Source organism: Bos mutus, chromosome 4 (genome assembly GCF_027580195.1).
Source record: "Bos mutus isolate GX-2022 chromosome 4, NWIPB_WYAK_1.1, whole genome shotgun sequence".
NCBI classification, from domain to species: Eukaryota; Metazoa; Chordata; class Mammalia; order Artiodactyla; family Bovidae; genus Bos; species Bos mutus.
In genome coordinates this window covers 31924540-31944095 of record NC_091620.1, presented here as the reverse complement: position 1 = coordinate 31944095, position 19556 = coordinate 31924540, and the positions used below count along the sequence as shown (strand labels likewise).

Sequence of the window (19556 nt, the reverse complement as noted above, 5' to 3'; positions counted from 1 at the left end):
AATTAGTTACTGGCTTTAATTATTACAAAAAGTTTAGTGAACAGAATGGCTCATGTACTATTAGCAAGTAATATTTAAGGGCTTATTAACTGCTATTTAAGATAGGAATTTACTATTGAGATTCTGATTAAAAAGGATAAATTAGACATGCGGACCCACAGATAGCTAAGCTCAGCTCTATCAATCAGTGCCAGAAGATTTTTCTAAACAGCTTAGTTCTCCACAAAAGATCTGAATAATTTCTAATTCCGTTTATCTCTCAAAACCAGGCTGTGGAATTAGTTTTTAAATTGCAAAAGAGAATCAACAATGCTTTCAAGGAAGGCTGCAAACTCACAGCCTTCCTATTATACGTGTGAGCTTCTTAAAAGGGGAAGCCATTAAAAACATCTTTTAAAAGGCATCAGAATGCCAGAAACAAAGCTCTTCAAACTCACCTCATAGTAACTCCGAACCGCATTGCAAAATGCTTCGTCGGCTACAATCTGGGTTTCCCCATTGAGGAAGGCCTGGAACCGTTCTTTCAGTAACTGCAACTGCTGCTTGTTAAGCTGTAAGAAAAAAAGAAGTGGGGGGTGGAATCAGATTAAAAAAAACTGGCTAATCCGTGACACATAATGCTTTTTAAGAGTTATATTTGCCACGTGTGTCTAAGACTCAATACTCAGAATTCACTTTATGGGTCAGTTTTTAAAAGCTTGTAAATTACTGCCCCCAGAGAAGGCAATGGAACCCCACTCCAGTACTCTTGCTTGGAAAATCCCATGGACGGAGGAGCCTGGTAGGCTGCAGTCCATGGGGTCACTAAGAGTCGGACACGACTGAGCAACTTCACTTTCACCTTTCACTTTCATGCATTGGAGAAGGAAATGGCAACCCACTCTGGTGTTCTTGCCTGGAGAATCCCAGGGATGGCGGAGCCTGGCGGGCTGCTGTCTATGGGGTCGCACAGAGTCGGACAGGACTGAAGCGACTTAGCAGCAGTAGCAGCAGCAAGTTACTGCCCCACGAACTTTGGAATACCTGATACTGAAAACGGAATCCAAATTTCTGCCCCAAACAGCATTTTTGTGATGACTACACTCCAATCTCTTTGCAGAGAAAGGGGAAAAAATCTAAAATTCAAATGAGAAGTTAACTGCCTGCCAGCTGTCCTGAACAGAGGGCAGAGGGATAAGAATTCTTGGAGGTGAGTAGACAACCAACAGCTCTGAACAGGACAGGAAAGACAGAGACTCAGAGAAAGAATTCTCTAGAAAGGACATCTGTTGGATGCTAAAAGCTTGGATTATCATGAAAAAACATCTCAGTGCTTGAGCTGAGATAAAGGGATGATGAGGAGGGGAACAGAGAGGCAACGGGGGCAGTGAGTGCATCTCCAGGCAGGCGAGGGGAAGGCAGTGACTCAGGGAGAGGAGTGTAAGTTTACAACCACGTTTGCTCACCTGGAGCTATCTACCAGGTTACGGAGGGTAGGTTAGACACGGACCATGACTTACTAACCACATCTTCTAGTCATCAACTACAAGCAGAAGCAGCTATTTCATTTCTACAGCTCACTGCAAAACCACATCGAGGAGCCCCTTAATGAAAAAACTAATTTCAAGACAGCAGCAAAAGAGCATTCAACCCGGCATGGGACCCTTCTAAGCAGGAGCCCATGTGGCCACTCTAAACACAGCTCACACACACATAAAAAACATGTACATATATATATATATATTTTTTTTTAAGCTTAACTGGAGACAGAACATAGTCTTGCAGAGAAAACAACAAATCCTGAGATATATAGGGACAAGGAAGGAGTGATCTCTCCATTTCAGTCATCCTCATCAGACTGTTAAAAGAATTCAGCCCAGTTCTGGATTCTATGGAGAGTTGTGAAGCATTTGGAATTGTGCCTAAGACAAAATGATTAAAGGATTAGAAAGACTAAACAAACTGGGATGATTTGGCTTCGAAAAGAAGGCTGATATGAAGTAAGTTTAAAACTGTTCAAAAGGCTTGTTAAAATGCCATTCAAATCAGAGAGACATGCTCTTTCAAAACATGGGTTTTATTTAGGAGTCTAACAAACAAGACAGCCTGTGAAAAAAATCACTGCTGGTAGAAACAAATTGATAAAGAAGTGTCCTACTGTGCTCCAGTGTAAAAAACCTCTTGCCCTGAGCAGTGGAGAGAGAAGCTGCTGCTACTGCTAAGTGGCTTCAGTCATGTCCGACTCTGTGCAACCCCATAGACGGCAGCCCACCAGGCACCCCCGTCCCTGGGATTCTCCAGGCAAGAACACTGGAGTGGGTTGCCATTTCCTTCTCCAGTGCATGAAAGTGAAAAGTGAAAGTGAAGTCGCTCAGTCCTGTCCGACTCTCAGCGACCCCACGGACTGCAGCCTACCAGGCTCCTCCGTCCACGGGATTTTCCAGGCAGGAGTACTGGAGTGGGGTGCCATTGCTTCTCCAATGCATAAAAGAGAAAAGTGAAAATGAGCATTCCATTTTTCAGGTTATCTTCTTCATTTTAGGGAAAGCTAAACCAAGCTGGAAAGCAGGAATATCAACATCATATTACATTCTCCATTTCTATATAATGTACAGAGAATGAAAGGAGGTACCTTGTGTGTGTGTGTGTGTGTGTGTGTACTAGCAAGGCAAATTAAGCCCATGCCTTTCTTTCTCTAAACACAGTTCACCAAAGGGACCAGATGGAAGGAGGATAGCAATTGCTGAGAGCGAGACCACTGATAGCACTCTAGTTGCCAAGCACTGGGAATCGCCAAGGAGGGCTTCAATTTGCAAACCAAGTGTCCAGGTATTCAGAAAATAGTGGAAAGGGACTCGGGAGGGATGACAATGACCTGGAGAGGATGTCAATGATCATTTGTCCCATCTCCCTTGTTTGAGAAATAAATATTATTCAAAACCTAGAAACTGGGGCATCTTTATTCAGTTTTCTTCTATCAGAGGCATTTTGTTCTGTAGGAACTCCTTTAAATCTCTGCAATTTCTAGTTTGCCAGTGTTTAGGTTTAGCCATTGTTGCGATGAGTTATGTTCTGGTGATTACGACATGGAACATTCCTGAATATGAATGGAGAGAAGGAGATTTGCACAAACCATCTTCTTAGAAACTCTTAACAATGCTCATGTCCTTCACAAAACATGCCAGAGCATTAGGCTTCAACTTTTTATAGATAAAAATTACTGTAGTTACATTTAAGACATAAAATGATACCTATATTATAACAATATACGAACAGTCAATCAGAAAATACTTTATTAGCACAGAGAAAAGCTCTACAATTCCGTATAAAAGAGATATGGAGGAAAAAAGGCAATTTAAAATCTATCAGTGGGAAGGCAGAAAGCAGAGTTTCCAAAAAGCTATTTGCATTATCAAAATAAACTGTATTATAAATCAATAGATAGAGACCAATGTAATAGACCCAAGAAATAGATTCAAATACAACTAGAAGTATACTATAAAATACCTTTATGGCACCTCAAATCAGTAGTAAAAGATGGTTTCTTCAATCAATGGTGTTAGAATAACTAGGTAGCCATGCAGAAAAAATTAAATTGAACCGTAACACAAGGTTACAGCCCAAATGAATTACCTGTAACTTCTTATACCATAAAGGTATAAAGAAATGGGAGAAATCCTTTAAACGCTGATATGAGAAAATTTGTTTTAAATCATGAATCAAAATCTACAGGTCCTAAATTTAACTGCATAAACATTAAAAATAAACTAAAAATAAATTGTGGTAATCATTTTTCCACATAGATATGTGTCAAATAATTACATTATATACTTAAACTTACAAAATATTATAGGTCAATTATATCTTTTAAAAAAAAATAAATTTAGCATTAACAAAATCACTGAGGGAAAAAAAGGCCAGGAAAAAAATACTTGCAACTCATATCCTAAAGAACTAATTTTCTTTTTTTTTTTTTTCCTTTTTTTTATTTTTTATTTTTAAACTTTACATAATTGTATTAGTTTTGCCAAATATCGAAATGAAACCACCACAGGTATACATGTGTTCCCCATCCTGAACCCTCCTCCCTCCTCCCTCCCCATACCATCCCTCTGGGTCATCCCAGTGCACTAGCCCCAAGCATCCAGTATCATGCATAGAACCTGGACTGGCAACTCGTTTCTTACATGATATTTTACATGTTTCAATGCCATTCTCCCAAATCTTCCCACCCTCTCCCTCTCCCACAGAGTCCATAAGACTGTTCTATACATCAGTGTCTCTTTTGCTGTCTCGTACACCGGGTTATTGTTACCATCTTAATTTTCAAACACACGTATCTTGGAAATTGACAAGAGTCTAACCTATAAGACAACAGAAATATAGACTAAATGGATACACTCAGAGAAATGAATCAAGTTATGGAAGCATGCCTAACAATTTACATTTTTCTTTTTCTAACTGAAGTCTACATGAGAGCAGAAGGATTCCGGAAGATGATGGAATAGGAAGCACCAGAAATCTGTCTCCCACCTAAATAACAACTGCATTGGCAGTATGTGTCTGATGTAAATATTTTGGAACTCTGGAATCCCTTTAAGGCTTTCAACATGACAAGGAAGGCTTGAGTTAAAACTGCAGTTAATTTTAACCAATTTCAGCTCTGCACAGTAGCACTTCCCACCCCCTCAAGACCCATAGTATCTTAAAATTTTAAAAAAGCCAACAACCCAACTTTTCATAAGTTACTGTTTTCAGTCACTAAGTCATGTTTGACTCTTTGCAACCCCATAGACTGCAGCACGCAGGGCTGCCCTGTCCTCCACTATCTCCTGGAGTTTGCTCAAATTCGTGTCCATTGAATAGGTGATGCTATTTAACCATCTCATCCTCTGTTGCCCCTTTCTCCATTTGCCTCAATCTCTTTGATCATCAAGGTCTTTTCCAGTGAGTCAGCTCTTCACATCAGGTAACCAAATTATTGGAGCTTCAGCATCAGTCCTTGCAATGAATAATCAGGATTGATTTCCTTCAGGATTGACTGGTTTGATCTCCTTGCAGTCCAGGGGACTCTCAAGACTCTTCTCAAGGATCACAGTTCAAAAGCATCAATTCTTCAGTGCTCAGCCTTCTTTATGGTCCAACTCTCACATGTGTACATGACTACTGGAAAAACCATAGCTCTGACTATATAGACCTTTGTCAGCAAACTGATATCTCTATTTTTTAATGCTCTGTCTCAGTCTGTCATAGCATTCCTTCTAAGGAGCAAGCATCTTAATTTCATGGCTGCAGTCACCATCCACAATGATTTTGGAGTCCAAAAAAAAAAAAAAAAAAAAATCTGTCCCTGTTTCCACTTTTTTCCCCTTTATTTGCCATGAAGGGATGGACTGGATGCCATGATCTTAGTTTTTTGAATGTGAGTTTCGAGCCAGCTTTTTCACTTTCCTCTTTCATGCTCATCAAGAAGCTCTTTAGTTCCTCTTCACTTTCTGCCATGTAAATAACACTACATCCAAATAGTGGTAATCCTATTAGCTTTATGAAAAAAAAATATGACCAAGTTATCCTATGTACTGATATGAAAAGATCTTCAAAATATCTTGGGAAAGGAAACAATATAGAAAAGTACGTAAAATAAGCCACCACTCCCATTTTTATTCTGAAAAATCAGAACATATATTTGCTTCCATACACGGAAACTATGGAAGAAGAATGTCCTTGGACACTGGACATATGGAGAATAAGGATGAAAAAAAATTTTCAACTTGTATCATTTTATTCATTTTAAGTTTTAAATCACAGGATACTTTTTATATACTCAAATTTTAATTTTCTTTTTAAATTAAGTTTTAATAGCCACTTTACACATTTTTAAACTCAGAACAATTATAACCCCCTGCACACTGTTTAAATCAGATCATCCTGCAGAAAGGCTGAACAAACCAATTTACTTTTTTCATTTCTCCTTTCAGGTATAAGATTTGAACTTGACTGTGTATCCCCCACACCTTTTTTTTTTTTTTTAATTTCAAGGTTGAGAACTTCAAAGAAACAGAAAAAGCTGTAACAACCATGGTACTCAACAGTCTACTTAATGCATTACCATATCAAGTAGTTGCTCAGTTTCCATTTGAGCCTATTAAAACTAAAATAGACACACACATACACATGCTACCTTTATACCTCACTATGAAGCTCATTTTAATTTTAGACATCTATGAAGGAAAAACTGTGGTGTTGGAGAAGACTCTTGAGAGTCCCTTGGACTGCAAGGAGATCCAATCCGTCCATCCTAAAGGTAATGAGTCCTGAATATTCATTGGAAGGACTGATGTTGAAGCTGAAACTCCAATACTTTGGCCACCTGATATGAAGACCTGACTCATTTGAAAAGACCCTGATGCTGGGAAAGATTGAGGGCAGGATGAGAAGGGGACGACAGAGGATGAGATGGTTGGATGGCATCACCAACTCAATGGACATGAGTTTGAGCAAGCTCCAGGAGTTGGTGATGGACAGGGAAGCCTGGCTTGCTGCAGTCCATGGGGTCACAAAGAGATGGATATGACTGAGCGACTGAACTGAACTGATGAATGAAAAAAACCTGGTTCCCTATGCCTTTCATAAATCCTAGTTCTATACTATCTAAGACCAAACAAACTAAATGTTACTTCTCTTCTTCAATACAGGCATTCAGGAACTTGGAGACAGGTACTAGAATAAACTTTAGAATAAACTTCTATTCTAGAATTAAACTCTAGAACAAACTTTCCCAGTTCCCTCCAACATCCTAAGAGTACTCTTCAGTTTGTCTGTAAATTAAGCATTACCTAGTTAAGCAAAACTTACTTACATAATACTAAATATAAGAAAGCACTCTGAACACTACAACATCATGACACTCATTAGAACAGCAATGTCCCTCCTCAAATATACTCAATAGACTGATCACGATTATCCTAGGGTCATGTGGCCAACACAGACAAGTGGGAGAAACACTTCCCACATTCTAAGCACTCTGTGTCTATTAGTTCAAACTAAAACAAATGAACTCCTCCTGGCAGTCACAGCAACTGACTCATATCATGCTTATAATCAACAAAAATTCTAAAATATTCTTACGTGTGCTTCATCAAGCCATATTTCATCTTAACTCCATTTACTTGATCCATTGTTCCAGTTGATTTTTTTTCCTTGGGATTGATTCCTTCACTCCATGACCAAAGAACCCTCCCAGTTGTTATAACACTAACATAATAAGATGCTATCTGCAGTCTTCAGATAATTATAAAAAATCAGTTCAGAATTAAGCAAAGGGGGAAACCTGGCATATGCATACCTCCTATTTGACATAATTGATTAACATTTTGGAGGGCAGCCAGTTTTATTTGTCAGCCTATATTTTAGTTTCATCCATGGACTGTCTTCACACTAGTCTATTTACTAAAAAATGAATATTTTTCTAAAGTAAAAAAAAAATTGACCACCTGAAATTATTTAATGGGAATTTAGAAGAGCTTTTTATATGAAACTAAACTAGAACATAAATATCCTTGCTAGAAATCAGCCTTATATAAAGAACACTTAAAATACTAACAGTAACAGCTAAGTTTTATAAATCTGGGCTTGCAGTGATAATTTATTCATAATAATGGTGGCCTCAGAAAAAATACTTGTAGAGTTCAGAGATGATGTATGTTCCTTAGAGTGTTGGGGTTTTTTTGGTTTGTTTTTTAGGTTTTATTTTTCTCCCTGTTCAAATTATATCCTAGTCTTTTCATTCTAAGTCATGACCAACTGAAGGATTAGCCCAAATCCTGGCTACAGCTGGAGCCCAACCATTATGCTACTCAGGAACTGGACAGCCACCACTGTGTGAGCCTGCCTTGACCTGCAGTCCTCATCATGAGTGTTAACACTCATGGCAGGCACTGCATGACCTCCTGGTGAGTGAAGGAGACCAGCAGCAGACTCTACAGCAGCGTGGCAGGTGACCAGTGGCGGAGGTGGGGGGTGGCAGTGGGTTGGTGTGCACAAAAATCTTAAATAAAGTAGAAAAACACTCTTCAAGGAGGTAAAGGGTTTATTCCATGTAAAGATGGTCTCAGAAACGCACAAAGGCATAGCTTTAACTCCCGTTAATGAAACGAAGGAAAAGATATTAGCTGGAGATTATGGGACAGGTTTTGCTTTTTCCTTTGCTATGGACACTCTGCCAAAAATATTTGCTTAAAACCACTGGAAAAATAGCCTTCTAGGTTTCTGAAACAGACTTCCCCAAACTGCCTGTCAGAACAGAGTAACAAAGGAGTTCCAGCCCATCTCATACATTATACAATCCTGTGGGAGTCACTGCTATTAACAATTTCCTATCCAAAATCACTGCAGATGGTGACTGCATCCATGAAATTAAAAGATGCTTACTCCTTGGAAAGAAAGTTATGACCAACCTAGACAGCATATTAGAAAGCAGAGACATTACTTTGTCAACAAAGGTCCATCTAGTCAAGGCTATGGTTTTTCCAGTAGTCATGTATGGATGTGAGAGTTGGACTATAAAGAAAGCTGAGTGCCGAAGAACTGATGCTTTTGAACTGTGGTGTTGGAGAAGACTTTTGAGAGTCCCTTCGACTGTAAGGAGATCCAACCAGTCCATCCTAAAAGAAATCAGCCCTGAATATTCATTGGAAGGTCTGATGTTGAAGCTGAAACTCCAATCCTGTGGCCACCTGATATGAAGAACTGACTCATTGGAAAAAACCCTGATGCTGGGAAAGATTGAAGGCAGGAGGAAAAGGGGAAGACTGAGGATGAGATGGTTGGATGGCATCACCGACTCAATGGACATGAGTTTGGGTAAGGTCCGGGAATTGGTGATAGACAGGGAGGCCTGGCATGCTGCAGTCCATGGGGTCACAAAAAGTCGGACACGACTGAGCGACTGAACTGAACCAAATGACTTCTCACTCTGTTCTATCACTGCAGGTATTTCAGACATGTGAATACGTGAATATGCCCAACTAAGACTACAAATACCATCCTCACCTGACAATGGGCATAGTCAAGTGACCAAATGAAAGCCCGTGAGATGTAGGCAAAACTGTGTGTGATTTCTAGGAAACCATAAAGAATAGCTGAAGCAAGCCCCTCCTTGCCTCTTTCCTCTGTTTCCACTGGCTGAAATTTGACCTGCTAACTAGAACTGTCACTTAGCCCAAGATGATGGTGAAGCAATAAGATAAAAAGAGCCTAAGACCCTCCCCAGTGCAGAGCAGTCACTACAACCCAGGACTGCCACCTCCCAACTTCCTTTTATACGAAAAAGAAATGAACATCGCTATGAATGGATTGGGATTCCCAGGTGGCACCAGAGGTGAAGAACCTATCTGCCAATGCAGGAGATGTAGGAGATGCGAGTTCAATCCCTGGGTTAGGAAGACCCCTTGGAAGAGTGAATGCAACCCATTCCAGTATTCTTGCCTGGAGAACCCCTTGGGCAGAGGAGCCTAGCAGGCCACAGTCCACAGGACTGCAAAGAGTCGGACACGACTGAAGTAACTTAGCACACACACACAAACAGATCACTCTTTTGGGGGAGTGGGGGTAGGATAACTGGTCATATGGCTGAACCAAATCCTAACAGCTAGAAATCTCAATGACATACCCCATTAAGAAGGCAATGCCCTAGCACTACCATCCCTGGCTAGTAAAGCTTATCCTGATTCACTCTAAACCAAAATATTTTTTCCATATGCTATATTATATGAAAAAGTCCTCATTCAGTGAACTTGCCCCAGTGAACAGTGAATACCAGACTCCAAGTGCCTGAGGCAGCCTAAAAATAAAGTTATTTGGACAGACAGTTGTACTGGTCCCACAGTTATTGAAACGGGGAACTTTTAAAAGCCCCAGGTTTGCAAATACTGCTTTAACATATTTTATAATAGCATGTACACTAAGTGATGAGTACAGAGCAGAAAAATCCATTGCATCGTGGACAATGGGCCCCAGGTGAGGCTTACCAAGCTGCTAAATGTGACTTCTACCCACACTCTCACTGACCTGCTAGTCAAATTCAAACCCCAGCAAGATTACAAGTCATTATAGGGGATGGTCTTGGGGGAGGGGAGCTTCTAGTGAACACAGAAACTAGGAAAGTTAAATCCATGATTTTATGAATTTCCTTGCTGCATTATACTTAGCCCATTTCACATGTCTCATTAACCCCCCCCTAAACCTTCTAGGAAGTTCATCCTCATTTCACAAATGAGGAAGTTAAGCATGTTGCCTAATTGCACATCTAGGAAAAGATGGAGCAAAATCTCAACCATTATCCTGATCTAAAGGGTACATTCTTTCCAACCTCCATTTTATCCTGTTTCCCTCATAGCCACACTTTTTTTTTCCCAATAAGAAGTATTTCATTCCTGTATGTATTCACTATTAAAAGTCCCCTCTACACTAAAAGCAATTTGAGGGTGAGAACAGCACAAATTACTTATTAAAACAGTGCCTCAAACCACCACAATGGATGAGAAAATAGCCTATAATAGTTCTCATCACTCACTTCATCAATTAACAAGGTTATATATGACTTGGAACTATGACAAATCTAGACACCATATTAAAAAGGAGAGACATGACTTTGCTGACAAAGGTCCGTATAGTCAAAGCTATGGTTTTTCCTGTAGTCATGTACAGATGTGAGAGTTGGACCATAAAGAAGGCTGAGTGCCAAAGAATTGATGCTTTCAAACTGTGGTGCTGGGGAAGACTCTTGAGAGTCCTCTGGACAGCAGTGTGATCAAATCAGTCAATCCTAAAGGAAGTAAACCCTGAATATTCATCGGAAGGACTGATGTTGAAGGTCTAATACACTAGCCACCTGATGTGAATAGCCAACACATTGGAAAAGACCCTGATGCTGGGAAAGACTGAGGGCAGGAGAAGAGGGTAACAGGATGAAATGGATGGATGGCATCATCAATTCAATGGACATGCGTTTGAGAGAATTCCAAGAGATGGTGAAGGACATGGAATCCTGGTGTGCTGCAGTCCATGGGGTCACACAAAGAGTTGGACACCACTTAGCAACTGAACAACAACAATATATAATGGGCCACTAGAGTGAGTAATTAAGAGCACAAGCTCTAGCTTAAGACTGCTGTCTGTATTCAGGATACTCCACAATCTGTAGGGTCTTCCACAGGTCACTTCTAACGGTCCCCATTTTAACATAAGCTCATCAAAAGCGAAACCAAAGGCAATGATTACTTTTATGTGTCAGCTTGACTGGACTAGGGGATGCCCAGATAGCTGCTAGTTATTTCTGAGTGTATATCACTCAGTTTTTCTATAAGAGATTAGCATTTGATTCAGTAGACCAGATAAAGAGATCCACCCTCACTAATGTGGGCAGAAATCAGGTAATTCATTGAAGGCTGAATACAATGAAATAGGCTGAGGAAAGGCAAACTCTTTCCTTGAGCTGACAGGTCCATCTTTTCTGGCCCAGGGACATTGGAGCTCCTGGTTCTTGGGGTCTTTGGACTCAAGATTGAAGATACCACATGCCTTCCTCACTTTTCCAGCTTGCAGAGGCCAGACTATGGGACATTCTGCCCTTCATATTGCTTGAACCAATTCCTGTATTATATTTACACATATAATCTGCTACTGGGCCTGTTTCTCTAGAAAACTCTAATACACCAATCACCATAAATAATAACAGCTTTAGTAATCTGGTGCAATCAAGCAATTTAGAGATGACTGGGGTCATGTATGGATGTGAAAGTTGGACTGTAAAGAAAGCTGAGCATCAAAGAATTGATGCTTTTGAACTGTGGTGTTGGAGAAGACTCTTGAGAGTCCCTTGGACTGCAAGGAGATCCAACCAGTCCATCCTAAAGGAGATCAGTCCTGGGTGTTCATTGGAAGGACTGATGCTAAAGCTGAAACTCCAATACTTTGGCCACATCATGCGAAGAGTTGACTCATTGGAAAAGACCCTGACGTTGGGAGGGATTGCGGGCAGGAGGAGAAGGGGACGACAGAGGATGAGATGGCTGGATGACATCACCGACTCAATGGACATGAGTTTGGGTGAACTCTGGAAGTTGGTGATGGACAGGGAGGCCTGGCATGCTGCAATTCATGGGGTCGCAGAGTCGGACATGACTGAGCGACCGAACTGAACCAAACTGGGGGCTGGAGGTAGGGGTCGGGGTAGAAAGTTCAAAGAGAAACCTTAGGACCCACTCTGAGATGTTCTTACTCCAATGAAAAGTCTCTCTCTCCCCCATTAAGGTCTGACAAAAATCAACAAGGCTTCCTCAAAAGTCCAATTTTGGAGGTTTACTATGGAAAAATAGTAGGAATAGGAAATAGTTCAGGATAAGTTTTGCTACCTTATAGTCCGACAAAGGTTGAACAGTCTGCCATGAGCCATCTTTCAAACTCTAGCCAATGGTTTCCTACAAATAACACTAGTGAATTATGTCAAGACACATCATGAAGCAACTGCCTTTTTGAGACAATTTAATTTCCCCCAACCAAAAACTATTGTGTAATTTAATACCCAGTACCTTATACTAGCTGACTACTTATACATAGCAAGCACATTACAAGGATTCTAACCTCATTACAAGGATTACTTTAAACTTTTTATCAAGGTGGGTTCCTTGTTTAAAATTGGAGGAAACAGACTCAGAGAAGTGAATAAAGTAGTCCAATTCATACAATTTGGGGGCAGAGACGGGTATATCCACTGGCATGCTCTTAGCCACTGGCAAACCTTGGGGTTTCTTCTGGAACTCCCCAAACCCCATTCTTCATACTCATGTCAAGACAGGGCTATCAGAGGCTAGAAAAGCCAAATGTGATTTGATCAGACTGAGGAGGCAAGGAAAAGCTCCTCGTTTTCCCCTTTACCTTCAAACATCTCATCATTCTCCTCCACATTACTGAGCCTTTGAAAACACTTCCCTCTGCCTGGAATATCCTTTCATCCTTTATGAACAAAACTCAGATGAAACCTCCCAGAAATCATCTTCCTTCTGCTCCCCCCATATTAAGTCATCCCATCCTCTCTGTCCCTTTTGCACCTCATACACACACGTATCATTTGCTTCACATGGCTTTCTCCTTGCTAAGGGGCAGACTCCTTAAACAGCAATGGCAGTTACCTCTATACGTCCCCTTTCCCCACTAAGGAAAATGTTTATTGATTATGAATTTATCCAGAGGGGAAGAAAATCCAGAGTGGAAGAAAATATCACCACTCACTACTGCTTTTCTGGGAATGTATCCCATCACAACCATGACAGAAGACACTGGCAGAGATAAAACTGAATGAAGAAGAGGGAACAAACAGTCTTGGAAAAGAATTCCAATAAGTGTGTCCAATAAGTTCGTGGCCAGACTCGGTGAGGCATGAAGGAAAGCAAAGGGTTTCTTTGTCGAGCTGTAATGTGAGTGGTTCTGTTTTGCAGGGGATATTGTTCTCAGGCAGGAAGAACTTAGTGCCTAAAAACCATCTGGTATTTCATCGCAAAGTTTCATATGCTGGAGACATATTTGCAAGAAACAGTGATTTTACACTCATTTTAAAGAACTCAGACAGGCTCAGCAGTAGACACGGGCTGGCCTAACAGCTCAGACACACTGACCAGCTCCAAGACACAGAATGGCCTTTTCCAGTAGATAGTAAGTAGTCTGAGATAGTTTCTTTTGAAAGAAGAAAACATGATATAAATTTGCTTTCCCCAGAAATGTTTGCAGTTTTACTTTCTTTCTAAAGGAGGGGTGTCATGGATGAGAAATGGCTCTCTGTAAAGAAGGCAAGACAGACTAGCAAGGAAGGTAAGGGATTTTCAGCTTGTCATCTTTGTGAACCCATCCTTCTGACATACGTACACATCAGATCAGTCAGATCAGATCAGTCGCTCAGTCGTGTCCGACTCTTTGCGACCCCATGAATCACAGCACGCCAGGCCTCCCTGTCCTCACCAACTCCCAGAGTTCACTCAGACTCACATCCATGGAGACAGAGCCATCTCATCCTCTGTCGTCCCCTTCTCCTCTTGCCCCCAATCCCTCCCAGCATCAGAGTCTTTTCCAATGAGTTAGCTCTTCGCATGAGGTGGCCAAAGTACTGGAGTTTCAGCTTTAGCATCATTCCTTCCAAAGAAATCCCAGGACTGATCTCCTTCAAGGGACTGGTTGGATCTCCTTGCAGTCCAAGGGACTCTCAAGAGTCTTCTCCAACACCACAGTTCAAAAGCATCAATTCTTCAGCTCTCAGCCTTCTTCACAGTCCAACTCTCACATCCATACATGACCACTGGAAAAACCATAGCCTTGACTAGACGAACCTTTGTTGGCAAAGTAATATCTCTGCTTTTGAACATGCTATCTAGGTTGGTCATAACTTTCCTTCCAAGGAGTAAGCGTCTTTTAATTTCATGGCTGCAGTCACCATCTGTAGTGATTCTGGAGCCCAGAAAAATAAAGTCTGACACTGTTTCCACTGTTTCCCCATCTATTTCCCATGAAATGATGGGACCGGATGCCATGATCTTCGTTTTCTGAATGTTGAGCTTTAAGCCAACTTTTTCACTCTCCACTTTCACTTTCAACAAGAGGCTCTTTAGTTCCTCTTCACTTTCTGCCATAAGGGTGGTGTCATCTGTATATCTGAGGTTAGTGATATTTCTCCTGGCAATCTTGATTCCAGCTTGTGTTTCTTCCAGTCCAGCATTTCTCATGATGTACTCTGCATAGAAGTTAAATAAACAGGGTGACAATATACAGCCTTGACGAACTCCTTTTCCTATTTGGAACCAGTCTGTTGTTCCATGTCCAGTTCTAACTGTTGCTTCCTGACCTGCATACAAATTTCTCAAGAGGCAGATCAGGTGGTCTGGTATTCCCATCTCTTTCAGAATTTTCCACAGTTTATTGTGATTCACACAGTCAAAGCCTTTGGCATAGTCAATAAAGCAGAGTAGACTCTATTAAGAAAAATATTAAGTCTACTCCATTAATTTGGTGAGGGTGCGTTTGACTGAAAGCTGAAGAAGCCCCAACTCAAAACAGCCTGTTAAACAATAAGAAGGATTATTATCACATATCTCAAAAAGTCCAAAGGTGAGAGGGTTCCAGAGTCAGTTAACTTGGTGACTCAATAAACTCATGGAGGACCCAAACCTTGTCCGTAAGTCTGTATCCTCCTTGTGTTTGCTTCTTCACAGATTTATTGTCTCCAAAGAAATGTATGTCAAATCTATGCAAGGCAGCTTCATGCAACAATAAGGAAAAATGGAAGAAAATATTCCCTTTCTGAAAAAGAGACAGAGGGAGGAGAAAAGATTTTCCCCCACAGGTCACAGGCCAGAAATGATTCATGCACCCATTCCTAAAGAACTCACTAAAGGAAAGTAAATATTATGGCTGACCAATGAAGAGTCACCCAGAGACAAGAAGAAATCAGGCAATCCTGTTTAAAAAACAGGAACCATGTATCTGAATAAAATCCAAAGTCTGTTAAGGAAAAAGTAGATAGAGGACAGCTACCATCTGGTCAACTAGCTCTGCTGTCTGTCCTGACCTTTCCAATAAGGAGACCTGAATCAAAAACCACATAAAAAATAATCAACTAACATCTCGTAATGCCTAACACAATTTCCCTCAGTTCAGTTGCTCAGTCGTGTCCGACTCTTTGCGACCCCATGAACCGCAGCACGCCAGGCCTCCCTGTCCATCACTAACTCCCAGAGTTTACCCAAACTCATGTCCATCGAGTCAGTGATGCCATCCAGCCTAAGAAATAACAAAATTCTGTCTCTACCTAGGACAGAAATCTTAGCTGCAACAACTTTAAAAATGTCAAATGAACTAAATCATATTGATTATTGCATTTATACTATATACTTGGGGACAAAAATGCAAGGGTTACATTACTCCCTTAACAATGAAGATTATTTCACATTTCCTTAACTTTATAAAATTTAGCCAGCAAAAAAATGCCATACTACCTCTAAGCCATCATACATGTTGGCAAACTCAAGGATCTGTGAAGATTAAACAGATAAAAATCCTCTTCAAGATTAACATTAAAATAACTGAACCACCTAGACTAACATAATATAAATATTTGCTTTAGATTTTTGGATTCTAAAAGCAACTCTGAATTCAAATACAAAAGACTGCTCCTAGGTAAAGGCAAATGCTTAGCACATCTGTTCACCAAGTAAGGTCAAAAAAAGAGAACATAGTGATTTTCTGCTTAAGAAAGTGAACTCGCTCAGTCATGTCCGACTCTCTGCCACCTCATGGCCTGTAGCCTACCAGGCTCCTCCATCCATGGGATTTTCCAGGCAAAATACTGGAGTGGGTTGCCATTTCCTTCTCCAGGAGAGCTTCCCGACCCAGGTACTGAACCTGAGTCTCCCGCATTGTAGGCAGATGCTTTACAGTCTGAGCCACCAGGGAAGTCCATTTCTGCTTAAGAGAGAACAACAAAATAAGTGTCCATTCTATCACAAAGTTAGCTTTCAAGTAATTAATACACACACACACAGAGGGAGTTTCAACAACGGCAGAGAGTGGAAAGGCCCTGAGCTCACCTCCTCTCATAGGCACACCAAAATTATAACTATTTATAGAACAACTGGGGACAGGCCCCACCCACCAGTGGCTCAACACCCACTCTGGGACATCCATGCCCTGCAGTCAGATGTCAGCACATGGCTCTGCTCACTAGTGGGTGGGCACCAACCCCAGAATCTCCTGTACCCCAACTCTGCCCTCCAGTGAGCCAGCACTAGTCTCAGGAACCCCCAGGGTTTCCCAAACAGCCATCTCATGAACTAGTTCACCCATCAGGTGGCAGCCTTAGAACAAGGCAGGATCTAACAGCCAACCAAATCAGGAGCTAGCCATGTCCTCCCAGACAACCTACAGTGGTCAGCCTGTCGTAACAGAAGGACCCACACAGCCCACTTAGAAGGCAACCCTGGAGCATATGGCTCTCGGAATTAGAGGGGAATGTGCTGCTGGGACTCATAGGATGTCTCCTACAAAACTGTGCTTCTCCAAGACTAGGAAATATAACCAACTTCCCAGATACACAGAAATAAAAAAACAAGCTAGGCAAAACGAGGCAATAGATGTCCAGGTCCCAAATGAAGAAACAAGAACTAAGTGAAGTAGACACAGGCAATCTATCCAAGAAAGAGTTCAAGGGATTGAAGAACACAGGAGAAGAAGAAAGGATGAGCAGGGCATGAAAGTTAGGGGAAAAAAATTTTTTTTAACAAAGAGAAAATATAAAGGACAACCAAACAGATGAAAAACACAATAAATGAAGCGGAAAAGACACTAGAAAAAATCAGCAGTAAACTAAATGACAAAGGAATAGATCAGTGAGCTGGAAGACAGTGAAGGAAATCACTGAAGCTGAACAGAATAAAATAAAAAAGGAAACTAAAAACAAATGAGGGCTATTTGAGACTGCAGGGACAGCATCAAATGTACCAATATTCATGTTATAGGGGTTCTTAATGGAAAAGAAAGGGGTAGAGAACATATTTAAAGACATAATAGTTGGAAATCTCCTTAAATTGGAAAAGGAAATAGACATCCAAGTCCAGAAAGCACCGAGTCCCAAAGAGATTAGCCAAAGAGGGCTATACCAAGACACACTGTGATTAACACAACAAACACATTTCTTGTAAAGTTCACTGGGTGGTGCTGAACTCTTTCAGCTTTTGCTTGGCTATATGCTTTTGATCTCTCGATCAAATTCAGTGAGGGCCTTGCTGAGTAGAGTCATCTTAAGGCAGGTTTTCCTTTTCATCACTTTACATATACAGTGTTACTCCCTTCTGGCCTGCAGAATTTCTGCTGCAAAGTCAGCTAATATCCTTATGGGAGTTACCTTGTTTGCAACTTGTTATTTTTCCTTGCTACTTTTTCTTTATGTTCTTTTTCTTTAAAAATGAAAAGATCTGAAAAGACATTTTTCCAAAGATGACACACAAATGGCCAATAGGAATATGCAAATTTGCTCACTATCACTAATCAGAGGAATGCAAAGTAAAACCACACTGAGACATCACCTCACACCTGTCAGAATGGTTATCATCAAAAAGATCGTCATTAATAAATGTTAGTGAGGATACAGAGAAGAGTAAATCTTTGTGCACTGTTGGTGAGAATGTAAACTGGCGCAAGCACTATGAAAAACAGTATAAAGCTTCCTCAGAAAACTAAAAGCAGAACTACCATACGAACCAGCAATTCCACTCCCGGGTATACATCTAGGAAAAAAAATAAATAATGAATTCAAAAGGATACATGCGCCCCATATTCACAGCAGTATTATTAACAATAACCAAGATATGGAAGCAACCTGCCCATTAACAGATGGATGGAGAAAGGAGACGTGGTATATACACAACGGAATACTACTCAGCCATAAAAATGAAATTCTGCCATTTGCAACAACATGGACAGACCTAGAGAGTATCATGCTTAGTGAAAAAAGTCTGAGAAAGACAAATATTGTATATTATCAGCTATATGTAGAATCTAAAAAACTAATGAATATAACAAAAAAGAAACAGAGTACAGATGTAGAGGATAAAAAAACTAGTGATTACTAGTGGGACAGGGAAGCAGAGAAGGGCAGGACAGATAACAAGATTAAGTAGTACAAACTACTATTTGTAAAATAAGCTAAAAGGATATATTGTCCAGCGCAGGGACTTATAGCCAATATCTGTAGTATAAAGTCTAAAAACTAAGAATCACTACATTACACACTTGAGTATACTATAAATATATCTCAATAAAAATTTAATGTCTTCATTTCAGATCAAAAACAGGTATTTTAAAATGAAGCCTGCTCTTGGGGCTAGTTAAGCTGAACAGCTAGCTGTTGTGTGTTCCACTTCATCTGAGCAGGGTGCCTTGCCCTCCTCCCAGACTGTGGGCTTCCAAGGTGTGTGTGCACTTGTGTGTGCTCAGTCGCTTCACCTGTGTCAGACTGTTGGCAACACTAGGGACTGTACCCAGCTAGGCTCCTCTCTCCATAAGATATGTCAGGCAAGAATCCTAGAGAGGACAGCCATTTCCTTCACCAGGGGATCCTCTCAAGCCCAGGACTGAACCTTTGTCTCCTGTGTCTCATGCACTGCAGGTGGATTCTTTTATCCACAGAGTCACCTGGGAAGCCCTAGGAGTCCAAGGTAGGGCTGCCAAGCTAAACACAGGAGGTCCCATTAAATTTCAATTTCAGATAAATAGGTAATGATTAAACATTTACATTAAACATTCCAGATAGGTTTTACTATAAGTATACCATGAAATATTTGGAACATACTTGCAAATAAAAATTATCCATTATTTACCTAAAATTAAAATGTAACTAATCATCCTATATTTCATTTGCAGTATAGCTTTTGATCTTAACTCTAAGTCTTTGATAACATCTTTCTTTCAGTCATCAGGTTGTCTGTTTCTGTCTAGTTATCTTTGCCTCTTCAGACTTGATAATGTCTCAGAGTCCC

General features: G+C 40.6%; 1 protein-coding gene across 13 annotated transcripts in view; it reads right to left on the bottom strand.

Annotated features, from left to right (window-relative positions):
• CADPS2 (calcium dependent secretion activator 2) overlaps positions 1-19556 on the bottom strand; it is a 585913-nt gene that overhangs the window by 445471 nt on the left and 120886 nt on the right. For all 13 annotated transcript variants that reach the window (XM_070369312.1, XM_070369316.1, XM_070369317.1 and 10 more), the window contains exon 2: positions 438-551. In XM_070369312.1, the coding sequence (XP_070225413.1) occupies positions 438-551 (114 nt within the window). The remainder of the gene's footprint in view (positions 1-437; positions 552-19556) is intronic.